This window comes from Natator depressus, chromosome 5, assembly GCF_965152275.1.
Source record: "Natator depressus isolate rNatDep1 chromosome 5, rNatDep2.hap1, whole genome shotgun sequence".
Taxonomy (NCBI): Eukaryota; Metazoa; Chordata; order Testudines; family Cheloniidae; genus Natator; species Natator depressus.
Genome location: NC_134238.1, coordinates 133,350,157 through 133,371,814, shown reverse-complemented (window position 1 = coordinate 133,371,814; position 21,658 = coordinate 133,350,157). Strand labels below are relative to the sequence as shown.

General features: G+C 50.1%; 1 protein-coding gene across 2 annotated transcripts in view; it reads left to right on the top strand.

Annotated features, from left to right (window-relative positions):
- Positions 1-21,658, top strand: part of TMOD1 (tropomodulin 1) — a 77,553-nt gene that overhangs the window by 29,821 nt on the left and 26,074 nt on the right. For both annotated transcript variants that reach the window (XM_074953713.1, XM_074953712.1), the window contains exon 4: positions 16,074-16,193. In XM_074953713.1, the coding sequence (XP_074809814.1) occupies positions 16,074-16,193 (120 nt within the window). The remainder of the gene's footprint in view (positions 1-16,073; positions 16,194-21,658) is intronic.

Sequence of the window (21,658 nt, the reverse complement as noted above, 5' to 3'; positions counted from 1 at the left end):
AGAGACATCCTGACAAATTGGAGGGAGTTCAGTAAAACAACAGACTGGTTCTGGGTCTATGGGAATGTATTGGGGAGGGAAGAGTAAATGAGCTACATACGTACATCTTAGTTAAGGGAGCACGAAAGGGGATCGTGATAACCACCTGCAAATACATGAAGGGTGTAAGCACAAGGCTGCAGCGACATGCTCTGGTGCAACCGAGAGGTTATAACTAGGATCAGTGGGATAGAATCATAGAATATCAGGGTTGGAAGGGACCTCAGGAGGTCGTCTAGTCCAACCCCCTGCTCAAAGCAGGACCAACCCCAACTAAATCATCCCAGCCAGGGCTTTGTCAAGCCTGACCTTAAAAACTTCTAGGGAAGGAGATTCCACCACCTCCCTAGGTAACGCATTCCAGTGTTTCACCACCCTCCTAGTGAAAAAGTTTTTCCTAATATCCAACCTAAATCTCCCCCACTGCAACTGAGACCATTACTCCTCGTTCTGTCATCTGCTACCACTGAGAACAGACTAGATCCATCCTCTTTGGAACCACCTCTCAGGTAGTTGAAAGCAGCTATCAAATCCCCCTTCATTCTTCTCTTCCGCAGACTAAACAATCCCAGTTCCCTCAGCCTCTCCTCAGAAGTCATGTGTTCCAATCCCCTAATCATTTTTGTTGCCCTCCGCTGGACTCTCTCCAATTTTTCCACATCCTTCTTGTCATGTGGGGCCCAAAACTGGACACAGTACTCCAGATGAGGCCTCACCAGTGTCGAATAGAGGGGAAAGATCACGTCCCTCGATCTGCTGGCAATGCTCCTACTTATACAGCCCAAAAAGCCCTTAGCCTTCTTGGCAACAAGGGCATACTGTTGACTCATATCCAGCTTCTCGTCCACTGTAACCCCTAGGTCCTTTTCTGCAGAACTGCTCGGTCCCTAGTCTGTAGCGGTGCATTGGATTCTTGCGTCCTAAGTGCAGGACTCTGCACTTGTCCTTGTTGAACCTCATCAGATTTCTTTTGGCCCAATCCTCCAATTTGTCTAGGTCCCTCTGTATCCTATCCCTACCCTCCAGCGTATCTACCTCTCCTCCCAGTTTAGTGTCATCTGCAAACTTGCTGAGGGTGCAATCCACACCATCCTCCAGATCATTAATGAAGATATTGAACAAAACCGGTTCCAGGACCGATCCTTGGGGCACTCTGCTTGATACTGGCTGCCAACTAGACATGGAGCCATTGATCACTACCCGTTGACCCTGATGATCTAGCCAGCTTTCTATCCACCTTATCGTCCATTCATCCAGCCCATACTTCTTTAACTTACTGGCAAGAATACTGTGGGAGACCGTGTCAAAAGCTTTGCTAAAGTCGAGGAACAACACGTCCACCGCTTTCCCCTCATCCACAGAGCCAGTTATCTCATCATAGAAGGCAATTAGATTAGTCAGGCATGACTTGCCCTTGGTGAATCCACGCTGACTGTTCCTGATCACTTTCCTCTCCTCTAAGTGCTTCAGAATTGATTCCTTGAGGACCTGCTCCATGATTTTTCCAGGGACTGAGGTGAGGCTGACCGGCCTGTAGTTCCCAGGATCCTCCTTCTTCCCTTTTTTAAAGATGGGCACTACATTAGCCTTTTTCCAGTCATCTGGCACCTCCCCCGATCGCCATGAGTTTTCAAAGATAATGGCCAATGGCTCTGCAATCACATCCGCCAACTCCTTTAGCACTCTCGGATGCAGCGCATCCGGCCCCATGGACTTGTGCTCGTCCAGCTTTTCTAAATAGTCCCGAACCACTTCTTTCTCCACAGAGGGCTGGTCACCTCCTCCCCATGCTGTGCTGCCCAGTGCAGTAGTCTGGGAGCTGACCTTGTTCATGAAGACAGAGGCAAAAAAAGCATGGAGTACATTAGCTTTTTCCACCTCCTCTGTCACTAGGTTGCCTCCCTCATTCAGTAAGGGGCCCACACTTTCCTTGACTTTCTTCTTGTTGCTACCATACCTGAAGAAACCCTTCTTGTTACTCTTAACATCTCTTGCTAGCTGCAACTCCAGGTGGGATTTGGCCTTCCTGATTTCACTCCTGCAAGCCCGAGCAATATTTTTATACTCATCCCTGGTCATTTGTCCAATCTTCCACTTCTTGTAAGCTTCTTTTTTGTATTTAAGAGCAGCAAGGATTTCACTGTTAAGCCAAGCTGGTCGCCCGCCATATTTCCTATTCTTTCTACACATCGGGATGGTTTGTCCCTGTAACCTCAATAAGGATTCTTTAAAATACAGCCCGCTCTCCTGGACTCCTTTCCCCCTCATGTTATTCTCCCAGGGGATCTTGCCCATCAGTTCCCTGAGGGAGTCAAAGTCTGCTTTTCTGAAGTCCAGGGTCTGTATTCTGCTGCTCTCCTTTCTTCCTTGTGTTAGGATCCTGAACTCGACCATTTCATGGTCACTGCCTCACAGCTTCCCATCCACTTTTGCTTCCCCTACTAATTCTTCCCGGTTTGTGAGCAGCAGGTCAAGAAGAGCTCTGCCCCTAGTTGGTTCCTCCAGCACTTGCACCAGGAAATTGTCCCCTACATTTTCCAAAATCTTCCTGGATTGTCTGTGCACCGCTGTATTGCTCTCCCAGCAGATGTCAGGGTGATTGAAGTCTCCCATGAGAAGCAGGGCCTGCGATCTAGTAACTTCTGCGAGTTGCCGGAAGAAAGCCTCGTCCACCTCATCCCCCTGGTCCGGTGGTCTATAGCAGACTCCCACCACGACATCACCCTTGTTGCTCACGCTTCTAAACTTAATCCAGAGACTCTCAGGTTTTTCTGCAGTTTCATACTTGAGCTCTGAGCAGTCATACTGCTCTCTTACATACAGTGCAACTCCCCCACCTTTTCTGGCCTCCCTGTCCCTCCTGAACAATTTAGATCCATCCATGACAGTACTCCAGTCATGTGAGTTATCCCACCAAGTCTCTGTTATTCCAATCACATCATAATTCCTTGACTGTGCCAGGACTTCCAGTTCTCCCTGCTTGTTTCCCAGGCTTCGTGCATTTGTATATAGGCACTTGAGGTAACCTGCTGATCGCCCCTCTTTCTCAGTATGAGGCAGGAGCCCTCCCCTCTCACGCGCTCCTGCTTGTGCCTCCTCCCGGTATCCCACTTCCCCACTTACCTCAGGGCTTTGGTCTCCTTCCCCCGGTGAACCTAGTTTAAAGCCCTCCTCACTAGGTTAGCCAGCCTGCTTGCGAAGATGCTCTTCCCTCTCTTCGTTAGGTGGAGCCCGTCTCTGCCTAGCACTCCTCCTTCTTGGAGCACCATCCCATGGTCAAAGAATCCAAAGCCTTCTCTCCGACACCACCTGTGTAGCCATTTGTTGACTTCCATGATTCGACAGTCTCTACCCAGGCCTTTTCCTTTCACGGGGAGGATGGACGAGAACACCACTTGCGCCTCAAACTCCTTTATCTTTCTTCCCAGAGCCACGTAGTCTGCAGTGATCTGCTCAAGGTCATTCTTGGCAGTATCATTGGTGCCCACATGGAGAAGCAGGAAGGGGTAGCGATCCGAGGGCTTGATGAGTCTCGGCAGTCTCTCCGTCACATCGCGAATCTTAGCTCCTGGCAAGCAGCAGACTTCTCGGTTTTCCCGGTCGAGGCGGCAGGTAGATGACTCAGTCCCCCTGAGGAGAGAGTCCCCGACCACCACCACCTGCCTCCTTCTCTTGGGAGCGGTGGTCGTGGAACCCCCAACCTTAGGACAGTGCATCTCATGCCTTCCAGTCGGCGGAGTCTCCTTCTGCTCCCTTCCCTCAGATGTATTATCTGGTCCACTCTCCGCATTAGTACCTGTGGAGAGAACATGAAAATGGTTACTTACCTGTATCTGCCCTGCTGGTACCTGGACGCTCCCCTTTTTTCTTCTGGAGGTCACATGATGCCAAATTTCTTCACCATCCTTCTGTCCCTGATGTGCAGCCTGCTCTGAATCTTCAGAACGTTGTGCCCGTAGAAGCATATCCTGACGTCCGTCCAGGAAATCTTCAGTTTCTCTTATGCAACGCAGGGTTGATACCTGTTGCTCCAGACCTTGAACCTTCTCTTCCAGTATGGAGACCAGCTTGCACTTTGTACAGACAAAGTCGCATCTGTCCTTTGGAAGAAAGACAAACATGGCACATCCAGTGCAGGTCACAACAGCTGAACGCTCCCCATCCATATTACCTTCCTTCTACGAGCTTCCTCAGGAGTTGTAGTAACTACTCAGAGAATCCGGCAAGATGTAAGCCTCAGTGGGCTCTCCCCAGGCGAACTCCCAGGCAAACTCCTTTTGTTAGCTGCTCTGCTGTTCGCTGCTCAGCTGGTTCACAACTGATAAACTAAGAGGGAATATCATGATAAACGTCTCCACAATGGGATTTATTCACCTGCGGAATAAGCCCCCAAAGGACAAGGCAGAAGGCCCTTCACTTGGCATGTTTAGCCCTGGACTGCCCGAGCACCAGTTCATACTCCCACACCTAACCTCCCTCAGGAACAGCACTCTGGTTCATTTCCTAGCGGTGCATTCGCTAAAACCCAGAAATCACCAGCTAGCTCAGTAGCCATGTCCACACACACCTTCTCCAGCATGTCTTCCCTCCCAGCACCCAGCCTCCTCAGAAAATGCCCTTTCAGAGCCATCTGGCAGCCAGCCACTGTGTACTCAATGCCCAACCTTGGCTTGATATCAGCTGTGAATTACAGACACACATGCACTGGCAGAGCCTAGAACTGGGGTACTTGTAGAAGGAGCAGTAAGATGCTGGGGTTAGTGGGATGTGGGGAGCAGGGCTGTACTGAGGGGTTATGGGTAGGGCAGCAAGGCTACGTGGGCATTACAGAAGAAAGAGAGCAGGGTTTCTGGTTAGTGGGCACAGGTAGAGGAAGTGGTGGAGAGCAGCATTCCTCAGCTGACCTTTAGGAAGCTCATTGGAGCTCAGCTCCTCTGTGGCTGCGTGTCCCCCCTCCCCTGCCCCATAACCTCACTGAACATCCCCTCTGCCCCGGCCCAGTCCCATTCTGCCCATACTCCCCCATGGAAAACCCTGCTCAGTCCCATTTCCAGCCTCCATCTGACCTGAGGGGAGGCATTACCAACATTACAAAACATTACCTTCTTTTTGTAATGTTGGTAGGTACCTGCCTACCAACATTACAAAAAGAAGGATTCTAGGTGGACTCCTCCTGAAGGTCGAAACAGCAGACTGGACTTCTACATAGAGTGCTTCCGCCGACGTGCACGGGCTGAAATTGTGGAAAAGCAGCATCACTTGCCCCACAACCTCAGCCGTGCAGAACACAATGCCATCCACAGCCTCAGAAACAACTCTGACATCATAATCAAAAAGGCTGACAAAGGAGGTGCTGTTGTCATCATGAATAGGTCGGAATATGAACAAGAGGCTGCTCGGCAGCTCTCCAACACCACTTTCTACAAGCCATTACCCTCTGATCCCACTGAGAGTTACCAAAAGCATCTACAGCATTTGCTCAAGAAACTTCCTGAAAAAGCACAAGATCAAATCCGCATAGACACACCCCTGGAACCCCGACCTGGGATATTCTATCTACTACCCAAGATCCATAAACCTGGAAATCCTGGGCGCCCCATCATCTCAGGCATTGGCACCCTGACAGCAGGACTGTCTGGCTATGTAGACTCCCTCCTCAGGCCCTACGCTACCAGCACTCCCAGCTATCTTCGAGACACCACTGACTTCCTGAGGAAACTACAATCCATTGGTGATCTTCCTGATAACACCATCCTGGCCACTATGGATGTAGAAGCCCTCTACACCAACATTCCACACAAAGATGGACTACAAGCCATCAAGAACACTATCCCCGATAATGTCACGGCTAACCTGGTGGCTGAACTTTGTGACTTTGTCCTTACCCATAACTATTTTACATTTGGGGACAATGTATACCTTCAGATCAGCGGCACTGCTATGGGTACCCGCATGGCCCCACAGTATGCCAACATTTTTATGGCTGATTTAGAACAACGCTTCCTCAGCTCTCGTCCCCTAACGCCCCTACTTTACTTGCGCTATATTGATGACATCTTCATCATCTGGACCCATGGAAAAGAAGCCCTTGAGGAATTCCACCATGATTTCAACAATTTCCATCCCACCATCAACCTCAGCCTGGTCCAGTCCACACAAGAGATCCACTTCCTGGACACTACAGTGCTAATAAACGATGGTCACATCAACACCACCCTATACCGGAAACCTACTGACCGCTATTCCTACCTACATGCCTCCAGCTTTCATCCAGACCACACCACACGATCCATCGTCTACAGCCAAGCTCTGCGATACAACCGCATTTGCTCCAACCCCTCAGACAGAGACAAACACCTACAAGATCTCTATCAAGCATTCTTACAACTACAATACCCACCTGCGGAAGTGAAGAAACAGATTGACAGAGCCAGAAGAGTTCCCAGAAGTCACCTACTACAGGACAGGCCTAACAAAGAAAATAACAGAACGCCACTAGCTGTCACCTTCAGCCCCCAACTAAAACCCCTCCAACGCATTATTAAGGATCTACAACCTATCCTGAAGGATGACCCAACACTCTCACAAATCTTGGGAGAAAGGCCAGTCCTTGCCTACAGACAGCCCCCCAACCTGAAGCGAATACTCACCAACAACCACATACCACACAACAGAACCACTAACCCAGGAACCTATCCTTGCAACAAAGCCCGTTGCCAACTGTGCCCACATATCTATTCAGGGAACACCATCACAGGGCCTAACAACATCAGCCACACTATCAGAGGCTCGTTCACCTGCACATCCACCAATGTGATATATGCCATCATGTGCCAGCAATGCCCCTCTGCCATGTACATTGGTCAAACTGGACAGTCTCTACGTAAAAGAATAAATGGACACAAATCAGATGTTAAGAATTATAACATTCATAAACCAGTCGGAGAACACTTCAATCTCTCTGGTCACGCAATCACAGACATGAGGGTCGCTATCTTAAAGCAAAAAAACTTCAAATCCAGACTCCAGCGAGAAACTGCTGAATTGGAATTCATTTGCAAATTGGATACTATTAATTTGGGCTTGAATAGAGACTGGGAGTGGCTAAGTCATTATGCAAGGTAGCCTATCTCCCCTTGTTTTTTTCCTACAAACCCCCCCCCCCCAAGACGTTCTGGTTAAACTTGGATTATTGCTGTGCACATTGTAAGATGAGCTATTGCCAGCAGGAGAGTGAGTTTGTGTGTGTGGTTTTTGGAGGGGGGTGTGTGTGGGGGGTGGTGGTGGTGAGAAAACCTGGATTAGTGCTGGAAATGACCCACCTTGATTATCATGCGCATTATAAAGAGAGGTTTCAAAGAGGGATGGGCTATTACCAGCAGGAGAGTGAGTTTGTATGTATGTCTGTGGGGGGGGGGGGAAAGGGTGAGAAAACCTGGATTTGTGCTGGAAATGGCCCTCCTTGATGATCACTTTAGATAAGCTGTTACGAGCAAGACAGTGGGGTGGGAGGAAGTTTTGTTTCATGGTCTCTGTGTGTATATAATGTCTTCTGCAGTTTCCACAATATGCTATGCATCCGATGAAGTGAGCTGTAGCTCACGAAAGCTCATGCTCAAATAAACTGGTTAGTCTCTAAGGTGCCACAAGTACTCCTTTTCTTTTTTCTTTTTACGAATACAGACTAACACGGCTGTTACTCTGAAACAATTCCTTCCAATTGTCTTTACAGCTAGTTAAACTATTTATAACACTCTGGGGACGTAGATATGTATTTATATTAAATTTTAGACATAGAGATGTTAAGTGACTTGCCGAAGTTGACAGAGCCAGGAATAGAACCCAAAAGTTGCATGTACGTGCTGGACAATCCTGGCTTTAGTTCCCGGGAGCAGATGGCAGATGAAATTCAATTTTGATAAGTGCGAAATTATGCACATCGGGAAACATAATCCCAACTCTACATACAGAGTGACGGGGTCTAAATTGGCTGTTACCACTCAAGAGAGATCTCGGAGTCATTGTGGAGAGTTCTCTGAAAACACCCACTCCGTGTGCAGCCACAATCAAAAAAGCGAACAGAATGTTGGGAACCATTAGGAAGGGCTAGATATTGAGCCAGTAAATATCATGTTGTCTTTATATAAATCCATGGGACGCTCACACCTGCAAATCTGGTTGCCTCATCTCCGAAAAGATCTATTGGAATTGGAAAAGTTTCAGAAAAGGGCACCAAAAATGTTCACAGCTATGGAACGGCTTCCGGATGAGGAGAGATTAAAAAGACTGGACTTTTCACCTTGGAAAAGAGACAGTGGGGGTGGGGGGAATGATAGTCTATAAAATGGTGACTGGTGTGGAGAAAGTGAATAAGGAGGTATTATTTACCCCTTCACATAGCACAATAACCAGTGTTACCCAGGGATGCTGGAACAATTTGTATAGTAGGGGTGCTGAGAGCCACTGAACCAAACTGTAAACCCTGCATATGAATGGAAACCACTTCAAGCCAGAGGGTGTGGCAGCATCCACAGCACCCCTAGTTCCAGCACCTATGGGGTCACCAAATGAAATTCATAGGTAGCAGGTTTAAAAGAAACAAAAGGAAGTGTTTCTTCATACAACAGACAGTCAATCTGTGGAACTCCTTGCCACAGGATGTTGTGAAGGCCAAAATCATAACAGGGTACAAAAAAGAACTAGATAAGTTCATGGAGTATAGGTCTATCAATGGCTGTTAGCCAGGAAGGGCAGGGATGTAACCCCATGTTCTGAGAGTGTCCCTAGCCCGTGACTGCCAGAAGCTGGGAATGGGTGACAGGGGATGGATCACTTGATGCTGACCTGTTCTGTTCATTCCCTCTGGGGTGCCTGGCATTGGCCACTGTCAGAAGACAGGATACCGGGCTAGATGGACCTTTGTTCTGACCCAATATGGCTGTTCTTATGTCCAATCACTAGACATGCTCCCTTCCCATGGTACCGAAAAGGATACCAGCAACAGACACTGAAAAGCTAGTGTTGTTCCAGACAAGTTTAAATTGATCCAGACAAGTTTAAATTGATCCAAGAATTTTGTGTGTGTGTGTGTGTGTGTGTGTGTGTGTGTGTGTGTGTGCACAACCTTATCTTTAGAGCTGTGCAGAGGACAGAAATTCCATTTTGAGAAGGATTGAGATTGGAACAAACCTGAAAATTCTGAAGTTCTATGCAAAGGAAAATTCCTAAACAAATTTGTTTCCTCTCAGTCAAAACATTTTGTTTCTATTTTGACTTTTTAAATTTTATATTATAGTACAAAATAAACAACAAAAAAATTGGAAATGAGATGTTTTGACATTGTCAGAAAACTTTCCTCCCTGGTTTTCTTCGAAAATGAAATTCTGGCAAAAATTTGATTTTGTGAGAGAAGGTGTGTGAGGTAATATCTTTTGTTGGAACAACTTCTGCTGGTGAGAGAGACAAAACTTTTGGCTTACACAGAGCTCTTCTTGAAATCTGGGAAATGTACTCAAGAGGTTGCAGCTAAATTCGAGGTGAAACGGAAGTTGGTCCAATAAAAGATATTACCTCACCCCCTCCTTTCCCCTCCCCATCTTGTGAGGTATAGCTCATATCCTGGGACCAGCATGGCAACAACAACGCTGCATATGTCATTTTGAATGTGATAGAACTGCATATTCTGACAGAATGTTATCCCATCGACATTTCTCCGACCAGCTGTAATTTTCTTGTGAAATAAGAGTACCGTGCCTTGTTGCTAAGGCTAAGATGATGTCATTGAATCACAGAAGTCGCGGAATCCATGACTTCTGTGACCTCCGTGACATTTTCCACTTCAGTCTCGGTGTGGAGGGCTGGAGCTGTCAGCTGGCGGAGGCCCTGAAGCTCTGAGCTGCCATGAGCAGAGGGGCCCCTCACAGCTCCCAGCCACCATGGTCTGGACCGGGTCCAAGCTGCCATGGGTGAGGGTGGGGCCCCTGCAGCTTCTAGACACCATGGAGGGACCTGGAGCTCCCAGCCGCTGTGAGCTACGGGCGACCCAGAGCTCCCAGCTGTAGCCGCAGCAAGGGCTGGACTCCCCCCTCCTTTCCCCTCCTGCAGCGGGGCTGGGGCTCAGCCCCATTTTGTCCCTGTTATTTGTAATAAAAATCAGGGACAGGTCAAGGGCTTCCATGAATTTTTCTTTATTGTCCGTGACCTGTCTGTGACTTTTACTAAAAATAACCGTGACAAAATCTTAACCTTGGTTCTTGCTGATGCATACGCGTGTTACAACGCTGGTCAGGAATCAGACTTCTAGTGGATGCAGCGATGCAGGTTTAATTCTATGTATCGACTCAGAGCTGAGATTGTCAGTCACTCCAGGCCTTCCAGCCATTTCAATTGGAAATGCCGCTAGACCAAACGAAGTGCCGTTACGGGAACAGGCCTGACACTTTATTTTTGCCAGAGCGGCGACAGGGCACAGGGAAACTCCTTCCCCTTGTCTCGGCGCAATCACACTCGGAATGGAAAGTGAAAACGGGCCGTTGGATGCAGTGCCGTGCATAGCGCCTTGTGGCTTTCCATTTCATCTTGAGAGACAGCACCAGGCAGCTGCTTCTTTGTGCAGGCTAAATATAGCCCCGTTCAGGCGGGGTGCTGCTTCTTAACAGCTGTGGCATGCAGTCTTTGTTCTCCTTGTCAGTGACCGTGTCCCTGCTGACGCTGTCGTCAGACACAGGACAGAAATAGTGCCGAGTGACATTCCACAGGGAGAGCCCCGGGCCTGCTATCTCCTTTGCCAGGCCCGTTTCCCGGACGAGTCCTGGTTCCCTGTGTGCTGTGCGTGACTTCTCCCCTTGCACTACTGCTCTGCGGCCCTCTGGCCAGAGCTGAAACAAACCCCTCCCTGCAGCAGCATTCTGGAAGCGCGCCCCTTTGTCTTCTCGGTGGACACGAGCTGTCTAATGCTGAAAGCAAGGCTCCTCCGGGGCGACTGACCCTTCTGGCCAGTGGGAGAAGTCACTGATCTCCCCATGCAGTGTGGGGAGGGGGACGATCTCCCCTCTGGTGCAGGGCTGGCCTCTGGACTCCTGCTCTCACTGCTCAGGGGGACAGACTGGGGGCTCTCTCGCTGGTAAGGGTTGACAACCTCCCGACGGGCCCAGCTTCCCCAGCAGCATAGGTGCTGGAACTCGGGGTGATGGGGGGCTGCTGCGCCCCCTGGCTTGAGGCGGTTTCCATCCCATGCAGGGTTTACAGTTTGGTTCAATGGCTCTCACCACCCCCACGATACACCCTGCTCCAGCCCCCCTGCACAGCAGGCCTGTAGCCAGACAGGACGCGGGGAGCCCTCCCTCAGGAGATGCTGAGATGTTCCCCTCCGCGCCGAAAACTCAGCCACTGCCACTGCTGCCCTCCTCCCCACACAGACCCATTGGGCGCCTGGCCGCCGCTCTGGTGCCAGCTGCGCTCCAGGGTGCTGGGAACGCCAGGGTCTCACGCCCCCTGCCAGCAGGGTGGGCAGCCCTGGCGCCCCATTGCCCTGGCGTAGGAGGAGGGGCAGCCCTGGGGTGGGTGGTGGGAAGCGTTAGGATGGCGGAACTGACAAGGGGGGTGGTGGGCAGCCGATGGGGAGGCTGCACCTCCCTGCAGCCACAGGCCTGCCCCGAAGATAGGGATGGCAGAGGAGTCTGGGGCAGAGGCGCCAACTTCCCAAGTTCCTGGGGGAGCTCGACCCCTGCTCTGCCCCAGGTCCCGCCACCACCCCACCCCTACCCCCAAGCTCTCACCCCCCCCACCTCTTCCTGCCCCCGTGGCATGGGAGTTCATCATTACAGTGGCACCTAGAGATCCCCACCATGATCAGGGCCCCCTTGAGTTAAGCACTGTACAGACATAGTCTGAGATTATTCCTGCCCCAAAGAGCTTGCAGTCTAACGGAGCAGAGGTGAGAGGGGAAACTGAGATGCAGAAAGGGGAGTCCCTACCAACTGGCCCTCCGGGGGATTTAAGGGGACCTGGAGCAATGGGTGGTTGGGGGCCTGGAGCATGGGGTCATCATGGGACCGTGCGTGAGGCAGCAGGAAACTCAAGGGTTGCAATGGGAGAGCGCTCTCTGCCTATATCACCAAGCTAGCACCTGGTGGGCCAAGATGACCTGACCATCACAGGGGGGGAAACAAGCAAGAGAGGGAAACAAAGAACAAAGCCAGCGAATTCACAGGAATAGTTCTTCAAGGGGGTCAGTGCTCTGTTTATCATCTACACTTGAAAGTGGCTCGTTCCTTTTCCCCAGAGATTTCTGACCTCTACAGCAAGTCCTTGGTTTCCTGGGGAAAGCCTGAGCTGGTGCCCTGCCCTCCCCAAACACAGTGCCTACCCCACAGGTGTTCGGCTCTATGCAAGCTCCTTTCTGTCCTACATACGGCTTCAGGATTCCAGAGCAGGGGTTTTCAACTGTTTTTCATTTGCAGACCCCTTGGAAAATTTCAAATGGAGGCACAGACCCTTTGGAAATCTATTGCCTATAAATAGAGTTGAATGTTGTTCAATCTAATTATTTCACAGCCCCCTTAGATGTAGTCCGTGGACCTCAGGTTGAGAACCACTGTTCCAGAGCACTGTCGTGTCGTTCTCTCTCCTCCCTTGCAATGAGCTGGGGCTGCCCCACCACGCCACAGGGGGCCCCACAAAGCTAGGATACATCATAGCTACAGAGTCACTGTGGGTAAATGTCATGCGAGTATGACAGTAATTTCACCTCTACAAGTGGAAATAAAGCACACTAAAGCCGAGGTGTTCAAACTGTGGGGCCCCCAGATAGGGTTCCCACCTGGTCGGGATTTGATCGGTCTGTTTTTTTTTGTGGCTTTGCCAGTTGCCAGAAAAATAATTTAATCTGCTGGGTTTTTTACGTGGGTGTAAAGATTTGCATTATTCTCCCAGTACACGGAGATGGGGAAAGTTTGTGTATCCAGCGAGACTCTGCAGTGTTCGCGCTACCGCAGGTTGAGCGAGGACAGCTCAGAACTGTTGAGAACAGGGCGGCTGCCTGCCCCCGCCGCGCCAGCCCGGGCCTGGGGGAGAGGGCTGGAGCCACGGGAGCGTGAGGAGCCGGACGCTGTTCTCAACCCCCTCTGTCTGGGGGCTTTCGCCAGGTCCTGTCAGTGGCTGACACGACGGGGTGGGGGAGGTTGCAGAGTTGCCTTCTGGTTGGAAGCTGGAGATTGCCTCGTGGAGGGGGGCGGGTTGCTGGATTTTTGCCTACCCCTAGAGGGTGCAGAAGAATGTTGAGGGAGGCGAGCCTTGCCGGGCGGTTCAGGTTTCAGCCCCAGGTGGTGGGGCTTAGGCTTCGGGTTCTAGGGAGGCATGTGGGGGGCCCACTGCTTAGTTTCTGCCTTGGGTCCCAGCAAGTCTAACCGGGCTGTGGGCCTGCTTCTCCAGGCCCAGACCCCTCCCATGCCCAGCAGCCTCTGAGAGGATGGCTTAATGGAGTGCCCCATGTGACAGGTCACTCTGTCGCAGCCTGGCTCTCCTGCAGTGCGGCCACTGCCCTGTGTGCTGATGGGTGCTAGAGGAAATCCAGTTGGCTCTGCTGACTTGTGCGCTCCCCATCGCTCTCACTGCTGCTTTGCTCCTGCTTTTCCTTCCACCGACTTCAGCCTGCAGCTTCAAACAGTAGTGATTTGCTCACAGTCTGTGCAAGCTGTGTTGCTCACCAGGTGTCTGCACGTGTTTGGAAGCTGCACGTATTTGACGCTGCATTTGGAGTTTGAGCAAATGTTGTTAGAAAAGGCCACACACGATAAGACCCATTTATTTCTCCTGGGTCCCTGATCGGCTAAGTCTACCCCATGTGGCGAGAGAGGCCGTTTCAGTTGGCTTCCCAGAGAAAGGTTCTGTTCTAGTCGAGCTCTCTGATCAGATGGCATATCAGAGCAAACAAACATTTTCTCCCTGCCCCTGTCTTCCTTCCATCAGCTGGTGAAAGGCAGCTGTGCTGGTGGTCAGCTCTCTCCAGCAGACATGTGGCTACAGTTATTACAGCCTGGTTGGAGCTTGTCCAGGAAAATGGTTCCTGACTCCAAGCAGTCAGGCAGGAAGCTTCCCCAGTGCCTCGAGGAAGAAGAATGATCTCTATCGCCGGGACTCAGGGCCGGCGCTGGACTTCCCACTCTGCCATGGTGCAAAGCCTATGGCTGCCTCTGACCCTGGGCAAGTCACCTCAACTTTCTGAGGCTCTGCAGCCACTTGAGTGAGGTAGAGGGAGACGTGGCAAGGGGACATTCAGGAAAGTCTGTAAAGTGCTTTGAGATTTTTGGATGGCAGCTGCTGTAGACCCATAATGATTAGTGTTCTGCACTAGCTGCGCTCAGACTCCCTGCTGCGCAGACTGCCCCTGGGGTACCTACCCCCACATCCCCTCTTTGGGGACCACTGTCTTTCCTGACAGTCTGCACACCTTCCCTGCCTCTCTGTTGTCCGTAGGTGTATCTTCATCTCTGTGGTCTTCACTCAGATGCTTCCTCAGACTCCAGTTTCTCTCTCTCTACGACTTTGGTATCCCCTGCACCGCCAGACTCTAGAGTACACTGGTGCCCTGTTAATCTGCAGGGTAAGACTTGCCCCTTCTGGTGCCATTTCCCCTGACAGTACACATCTGCTCCCCACATTCTGTGGCTTCTCTCCCTCTCTCTGCAATACTGTTACCCATGCCCCCTGATTTGCCGTCACTACTTCCGCCCTCCTCTCTCCCCTCTTTTCTCCCACAATTATTTAGAGAACTGTGCCTGTGAATGTGTGTGATTGCTCTTTCCTGTCCGTTTCCCAGCTAGATAGTTGGTGAAAAGACAGTGCTCAGACCCAGATTAGGTCTAGAGGAGGCTTTGGGTTTGGATTAGACAGTCCAAGTCCTTGTGAATTGGTTTTCTGAGATTTTTGGTCCCAAGTGGTGGAAATCTCATGAGATCAGTGTTTCTCACCAGACTTCTCCTGTCTTGGAACTAATCCAGATTGAATATGAAAAACTCAAACTCAGAACCACAGGGGTTGGTTTGGATCTGGGCTTTCTAGTCTGAACCATCAACAACCACCACTCCAGAAACCTGGGGAGGGAGCTTGGAGTTCCAGTTAAGACCTGTCTTTACTCCTACGTAAACCACGGTGATATTTTTCAGTATGGTCATTGGTCGCAGTGAGCCTGCAATCCCCTGATTGTGCGTGAACCCAAACTTGGCCTGGGGTTCACAGTAACATGGGAGATCTGGGTTACTGGGTTACCCAAGCCCTTTTGAACTTGAGGCCTCTCCTTCCCTAGGTTGCACATGAGCGGAGGTCTCTTGGAGAGATGCTGTGGTGCTATGTTTCCAAGGTCAGTGGAAGGGCAGGACATGCCTCTGGAACTTGCTCCCCCAACTGCCCTTCAGATCACAGCTTGAGCCAGCTCCAGATCAGGCTGCTAGGCTCTTGGCAAAATGTTGTTGTCTGTTTTTCTATTGTGCATTTGCTGTGGTCTGTCCTGGTCTGGTTAGCTGAATGCCTTCAGCCAGGCCTATTTCTGTGAAGGGCAGGACACGTATGAGCTCCGGGCACTCTCTGTTTTTGATAAATGTTCAGTTTGTAGGTTCTGTTGTTATAGAGAGGCCAGTAAATATATAAAATCCCCTGGCCTAAGAAGTCAGGCAAGTCACTTCTGACCCAGAGAGTTGCAGGAGCCCATTTAGAATAAATCTGAGATGGATTTGTAGAGCTCTGGAGTCTGGGCTACATTCTGCTCGCCTGTGACTTCCTAATTCTGGTTAGGGTTTCTTTGCTCACTGCTCTAGGATCCATAACTCATCCTCTGGGTAAAGCTAGTCAGAGGGCAGAACACACTCCATGCAGAGGGTCAGCAGCAGGACTAAGCACCGTATACATCCTTCTGCACTGCAGGGAATTTCACCGAGAATTCTTTGGCAGTGAATCTGTGCACCAAGTAAATCTGACTCAGTGATCGCTAAACAGGAGCCAGCAGCTGGACTGCCATTGACATCACTTTGTATTTATAGGAAAAGTCTGGGTCCCCAAGCAGAAGCCAATCGATCCTGTTTTGGAAAGAGTAACACTGGAGCCAGAGCTGGAGGAAGCCCTGGCTAATGCATCTGATGCAGAACTCTGCGACATTGCTGGTAAGATCCAGTTCCAGTTGGGGGAGTCTTACAGACCTGTCTATTATTATTCCTCCTCGTTTGTGGTGTGAAACAGGTTACTGCCTTCTTCACAAATGCTGCTTTCTGCTTTTTATTTTAATGTTGTTGCTTAAGATTTGGTTACAAAGTCTACCCTGCACTGGTAAAGGGTTTGGTAGGATTTACTTAGTGACTACAAAGGAATTATAGACTAAAGTCTGCCCATCTGTCTTTTCCAAACCAGAGGCCAGATTGATCTATGGGTGGGGAGGGTGTTAAAGTATCTACTCAAAAAAAGAGGAAATATTTTCTGCTTTTTCTTCTTTCTCTTTCTGAGTCTCTGCATTTATTGTCAATCCTCGCAGCTTCTGCACATGAAAGCACATCCCATGCGAGTGTGTCCTTTAAATGAAGCACATAGAACCTAGTCTGACTCTTGTCCATTATGGGTTTGGTTTGTTTGGGCAACCTATCTGAGAGCTGGTGGATTAGAGCAGTAGACGGGAGGGGGCCAGTTTCTAAAGGGACCCTTTCTGTGTATTGGAAAGGTTTTGTTTCATTGCAATTCTTTCTGATAGTCAAATTTTGCTATGTTAGCTTCAGAAGAGGGTGAATCCGAATGTAGGAGTGTTGCCCCCTGTAGCACGTCGCGACTCACTGGTGCGGCGTCTCCTGCTGGGCGTCCTGGGAATTAGCGCTCCAGCCTCCGGAGCGCCCTCTGCAGGCCGGTGTCCCGCTTGCCTCAGGCCCCCGTGTCCCTCCCGGACCCCGGTGTCCCTTCCCTCGGGGTTCTGCCCTCTGCAGTACCCCTGCAGTCCCTGGGTCTCCCCGCCCTGGGGAATCCCCACCCTCTATCCCCACCTTGCCTCAGCGGCTACTGCCAGGCTTCATCTAGCCCCCGCACACTGGGGCAGACTGCAGTCTGTACCACTCATCATCGGCAAGGAGGGTTTGGACCTGCTGCCTTTGCCTAACCTTGGGCTGCCCCTCTGCAACCCCAGTACCTGCTTTAGGCCTTCAGCAAGGCCTGCAGGCTGGGGGTTTTCCAGCCTGGAGCCCCCCAGCTCCTCTGGCCTTTCCCCAGCCCTGCTTTACTCTAGGTACCCTGGTGAGCTCCCAAGCAGCCAGGCCCGTCTCTCTCCACAGCTAGAGAGAGACTGCCTGAGCCCCTGGCTCACAGCCTTTTCTGAGGCCAGCTGTGGCCTGACTGGGGCGTGGGCCCTGCTGTGGCTGCCTTCCCCATCAGCCTAGCCTTTGGCTCCCCTGGAACATCCCTTTCCCAGGGCTGTTTTGACCCCTTCAGGGCTGGAGCAGGTGACCACCCCGCTACACCCTCTATCTAGCACACTAGGATTTGCTGGGGAATGTCAAGAAGATCAAAAGGTGGCTTTATTACAGTGTGTGTACCAGATACTAAAGGGCTATTTCATTTAGCAGAGAAAGGCATGACAACTACCCATGGTTGAAAGTTAAAGCAAGACAAATTCAAATTAGAAATAAGGCACAAATTTGTAACAGTAGGATGATCTCCTTTCATATGCATTGCAAGTCGATCTCTACTTGTTTGGCCATCTAATGGCTGCATCATCAAGGGTAGTCAGGAGTTACAGCCCACCCACCAGTCTTCTGAGTTCTCCTCCACCACGTTGACCGTTTTCATTGCTGCCCCATAGTCACACTGGGAAGATGGGGCTAACCCAAGTTTCTGCATGGTGGCAGCCACTTTGGCCATTCCAGTCACCAGCCACTAGTCCAGGATCTGCATCCCAGGTTGCAAACATGTGGATGTCCGCAAGGGCTTCTGAAATTCGTTGGCATGCCAGTTTCTCTAGCCCAAAGTTGCTGCGACACTACGAGGACGTAGCCGTCAGCGCTGGTATGCGGCTGTTCATCCGAGATGGGCGCTAGACCAGCAGTGCTGTGGTGGTGCATGAATTACCGCCACAAAAGGATGTTGCGAAGTCACTCATGGCAAGTCAGCAGCAACTGCAGGTGTAGGTGTTTCCTTCTGGAGGTGGGTGGATCTTGTGGGAAGTGCATATTGCTCATTTGCAGCTACTGGAACCGTTGTCAGCCTTGTGTGCAGCAGGCTGCACGTTATTCCATGGGAGCAAATACCACTGCCAGGGCCGAGGTTCGTAGAACATTTGCCTCTGCTCCCCAGTAGGTTCCTGCTCGCGTCTGTATCACAGCAGTGCTGGAGGTGATCATTTCCTTCACGTGTTAGGGGCCGCTTTGGTACAATGTGGCCCAGTTTGGCTCCTAAGTAAATGACAACTGTCTGGAAAGGGAGAGGATGATCCTCAACACAGATTGTCAGGGGTTGATTGGTCGGGATCCTTCAGCTGGAAGGTTGTGGCCCCTGTCTTAGACGTACTTACCTTTGTCAGTGGAGACTTACATTATGTGACCAGAGCATTCATGTCCTGGCTGAGTGACCCTTTGCTATCATGTGCATCGTCACCCACATCAGCAAGACAGATGTCATCTGCACATATGTACTTATCGGCCTTACTTCTGGGTAGGTCGTAAGTACGTATGTTGAAGAGGAGAGCAGCTAGTCTGCTACAGAGCTGCCCAAACCAGCTGACTTTGTCTCCAGCTCATAGGTGCCGACTTCCTCTCTACCCGGGGAGTGCTTGACACCCCCTCCCAGCTTTTCTGCAGCGTTCAGGAGGCGCTGGGAGGGAGGGAGAGGAGTTGATCGGCAGGGCTGCCGGCGGGCAGGAGGCACTGGGGGAACGGGGGAGCTTGGCTGTCAATGGGTGCTAAGAATCCGCTAATTTTTTTCCATGGGTGCTCAAGCCCTAGAGCACCCACAGAGTCGGTGCCTATGCTCCAGCTGACAAGATGAAGCTCTGATTTGGTATCATTTCCGCGATAAATCACATCATGGGCTTACAGGGAACAGTCTGCAACAACTTAGTGGTCAGCTCCGCATGCCAGATGGTCTCACCTGCAGCTGACAGAGCCTCCAGAACAGCACCAGCTTTCTTGGTCTTCTCAAAGGCATCTTCAGTGTCTTCTATTAAGTGACAGGTTTCAGAGGAGCAGCCGTGTTAGTCTGTATTAGCAAAAAGAAAAGGAGGACTTGTGGCACCTTAGAGACTAACCAATTTATTTGAGCATAAGCTTTCGTGAGCTACAGCTCACTTCCACTGCATGCATCCGATGAAGTGAGCTGTAGCTCACGAAAGCTTATGCTCAAATAAATTGGTTAGTCTCTAAGGTGCCACAAGTCCTCCTTTTCTTTTTACGAATACAGACTAACACGGCTGTTACTCTGAAACCCATCTTATTTTAGCTAACCTCAGCCATACACCTGTCTGAGTCCTCGTCCTCAAAGGACACCGGCCCAACACCTTCAAAGGACAAGCCGGGGAGCTTAAATTCATAACTCTCTGGACACTAAAATCATGGTCTTCATAAAGATGCTGGATTTACGGCTTATTACCACAATCTGTAACCCATTAACCCCCCTTTTTTGTCCTATGGCTGCGGGGGTGTTAATAGGCCACTCTACCTTGACCGGTCCTGTAGAATATGTGCTAACTACTTATGCTAAACAAACTATTCCACCTGGCATTTAGCTGTGATGCTCCGTGTATGTTTCCCAGACCTGAAGAAGAGCTCTGTGTAGCTCGAAAGCTTGGCTCTTTCCCCGACAGAAGTTGGTTCAGTAAAAGATGTTACCTCACCCACCGTGTCTCTCTAATATCCAGGGATCAACTCGGCTACAGCAACACTGCAAGCAACGGTGGAAGTTATTTGTTGATTGTCTGTTAAAACAATTCCACCTGACTACACGGCCTGGGGAATGCCATAGCACATTAGGGTCACGTCTGCTTGAGGCCCTATTAGATCTTTGTGGTGGATGACAGTAAATTCAGTCTCTATTTTAATTTCTCCATGACCCATCATATTTGAGATAATTAATAAAAATGTTTGTGGGGGACCATTTTTTCTTAACAATAGAAATGAAGAATTAAAAAGACTAACTGACTTTTTTAGTAGTTTTAGTGCTCAACCTTCAGTCTCAAGAAACCATGGGTGTGTGCCCGAGAGATAAAGAATTTACTCGGTTGGTTTTATGGCAGCCACAGCCATGGCTGAAGAGACCCACTCGAGAGAGACAATCTCTCTCTGCCGCCTCTGTCACATTTAAAGGTGGTATTTCAATCCTTTGGACTCTGCCTTCTGCAAGCTCTTTTCTCCTCTGCTAAGCTGGACTGCTTCCTCTCGTAACTCTGGAGATCCCTGTTAAGCTCTTGTTTCCAAAGGCTGCAGTCCTGAGTGTAATCTTCCCAGGTGTCTACATCCATGTCCATTTCTTTGAGGCCTCGCTTGCACATATCCTTGAAATGCAATTTTGGGTGTCCTTTGGGTCTTTTTCCAGATGCCAGTTTGAGGGCGCCCATCATTCCTTTGGCACACATGCCCAAGCCAGCAGAGGTGTCTCTGTTGGAGGAGTGTTTGCATGCTGGGTATTGCTGGCCCATTTGAGCACCTCAGTGTTGGTGACTCTGTCCCTCCAGGAGATTCCAAAGATTTGACGAAGTCAACGCACATGAAAGCTGTTGAGCCTCTTTTCCTGATGAGAGTATCAGATCCCTGTCTCGCTCCCACACAAAAGTGTGCTGATAACACGTGCACAGTACACACAGATCTTTGTGTGTTCTGTCAGTTTGTTGTTTTGCCAGACCCTCTTGTTCAGTCTAGACATTGTTGTGGTAGCTTTTCCAATGTGTATGTTGAATTCTGGTTCACATGCAGGGTTGACTGTGATAGTGGACCCCAGGTATGTGAACTTGTTCACCACTTCAAGTTCTTAGTTGTTGTTCTTGATGGAGGGTGCATCCTCAACTCCTTGGGATGTTAGGTTTGTCTTTTTTAGGCTTCTAGTAAGGCCGAAGTCTTGGCAGGCTTTGGAAAAACTGTCCATGATGTTTTGGAGATGGGCTTCTGCATGGGTTGCCACTGTTGCATCGTCAGCAAAGAGAAGGTGTTGGATGAGGGCCTCCCAAGTCTTGGTTTTAGATCTGAGTCTTGCAAGATTGAACAGCTTTCCATCAGCTCTTGTGTGCAAGTAGATTCCCTCTGTAGAGGAACCAAAAGCTTGTTTTAGTAGCAGGGAGGAGAAGATCCCAAACAGACTTGGGGCACGGCCTTGCTTAACTCCGCTACGAATCTGGAAAGCCTCAGAGACTGAGCCGCCGTATTGGACTGTGCTGTACATGTTTTCATGGAAGGATCAAATCATGCTTAAGAGCTTGGGGGAACATCCAATCTTTTCTAGAAGTGTGAATAATCCACTTCTACTGGTAGGGTCAAAAGCCTTTGTGAGATTGGTGAAGGCTATGGAGAGGGGCTTCTTTTGTTCTCTGCATTTCTCTTGTACTTGTCTCAGCGAGAAGATCATGTCGATAGTAGACCTTTCAGCTCTGAAGCCGCACTGTGATTCAGCA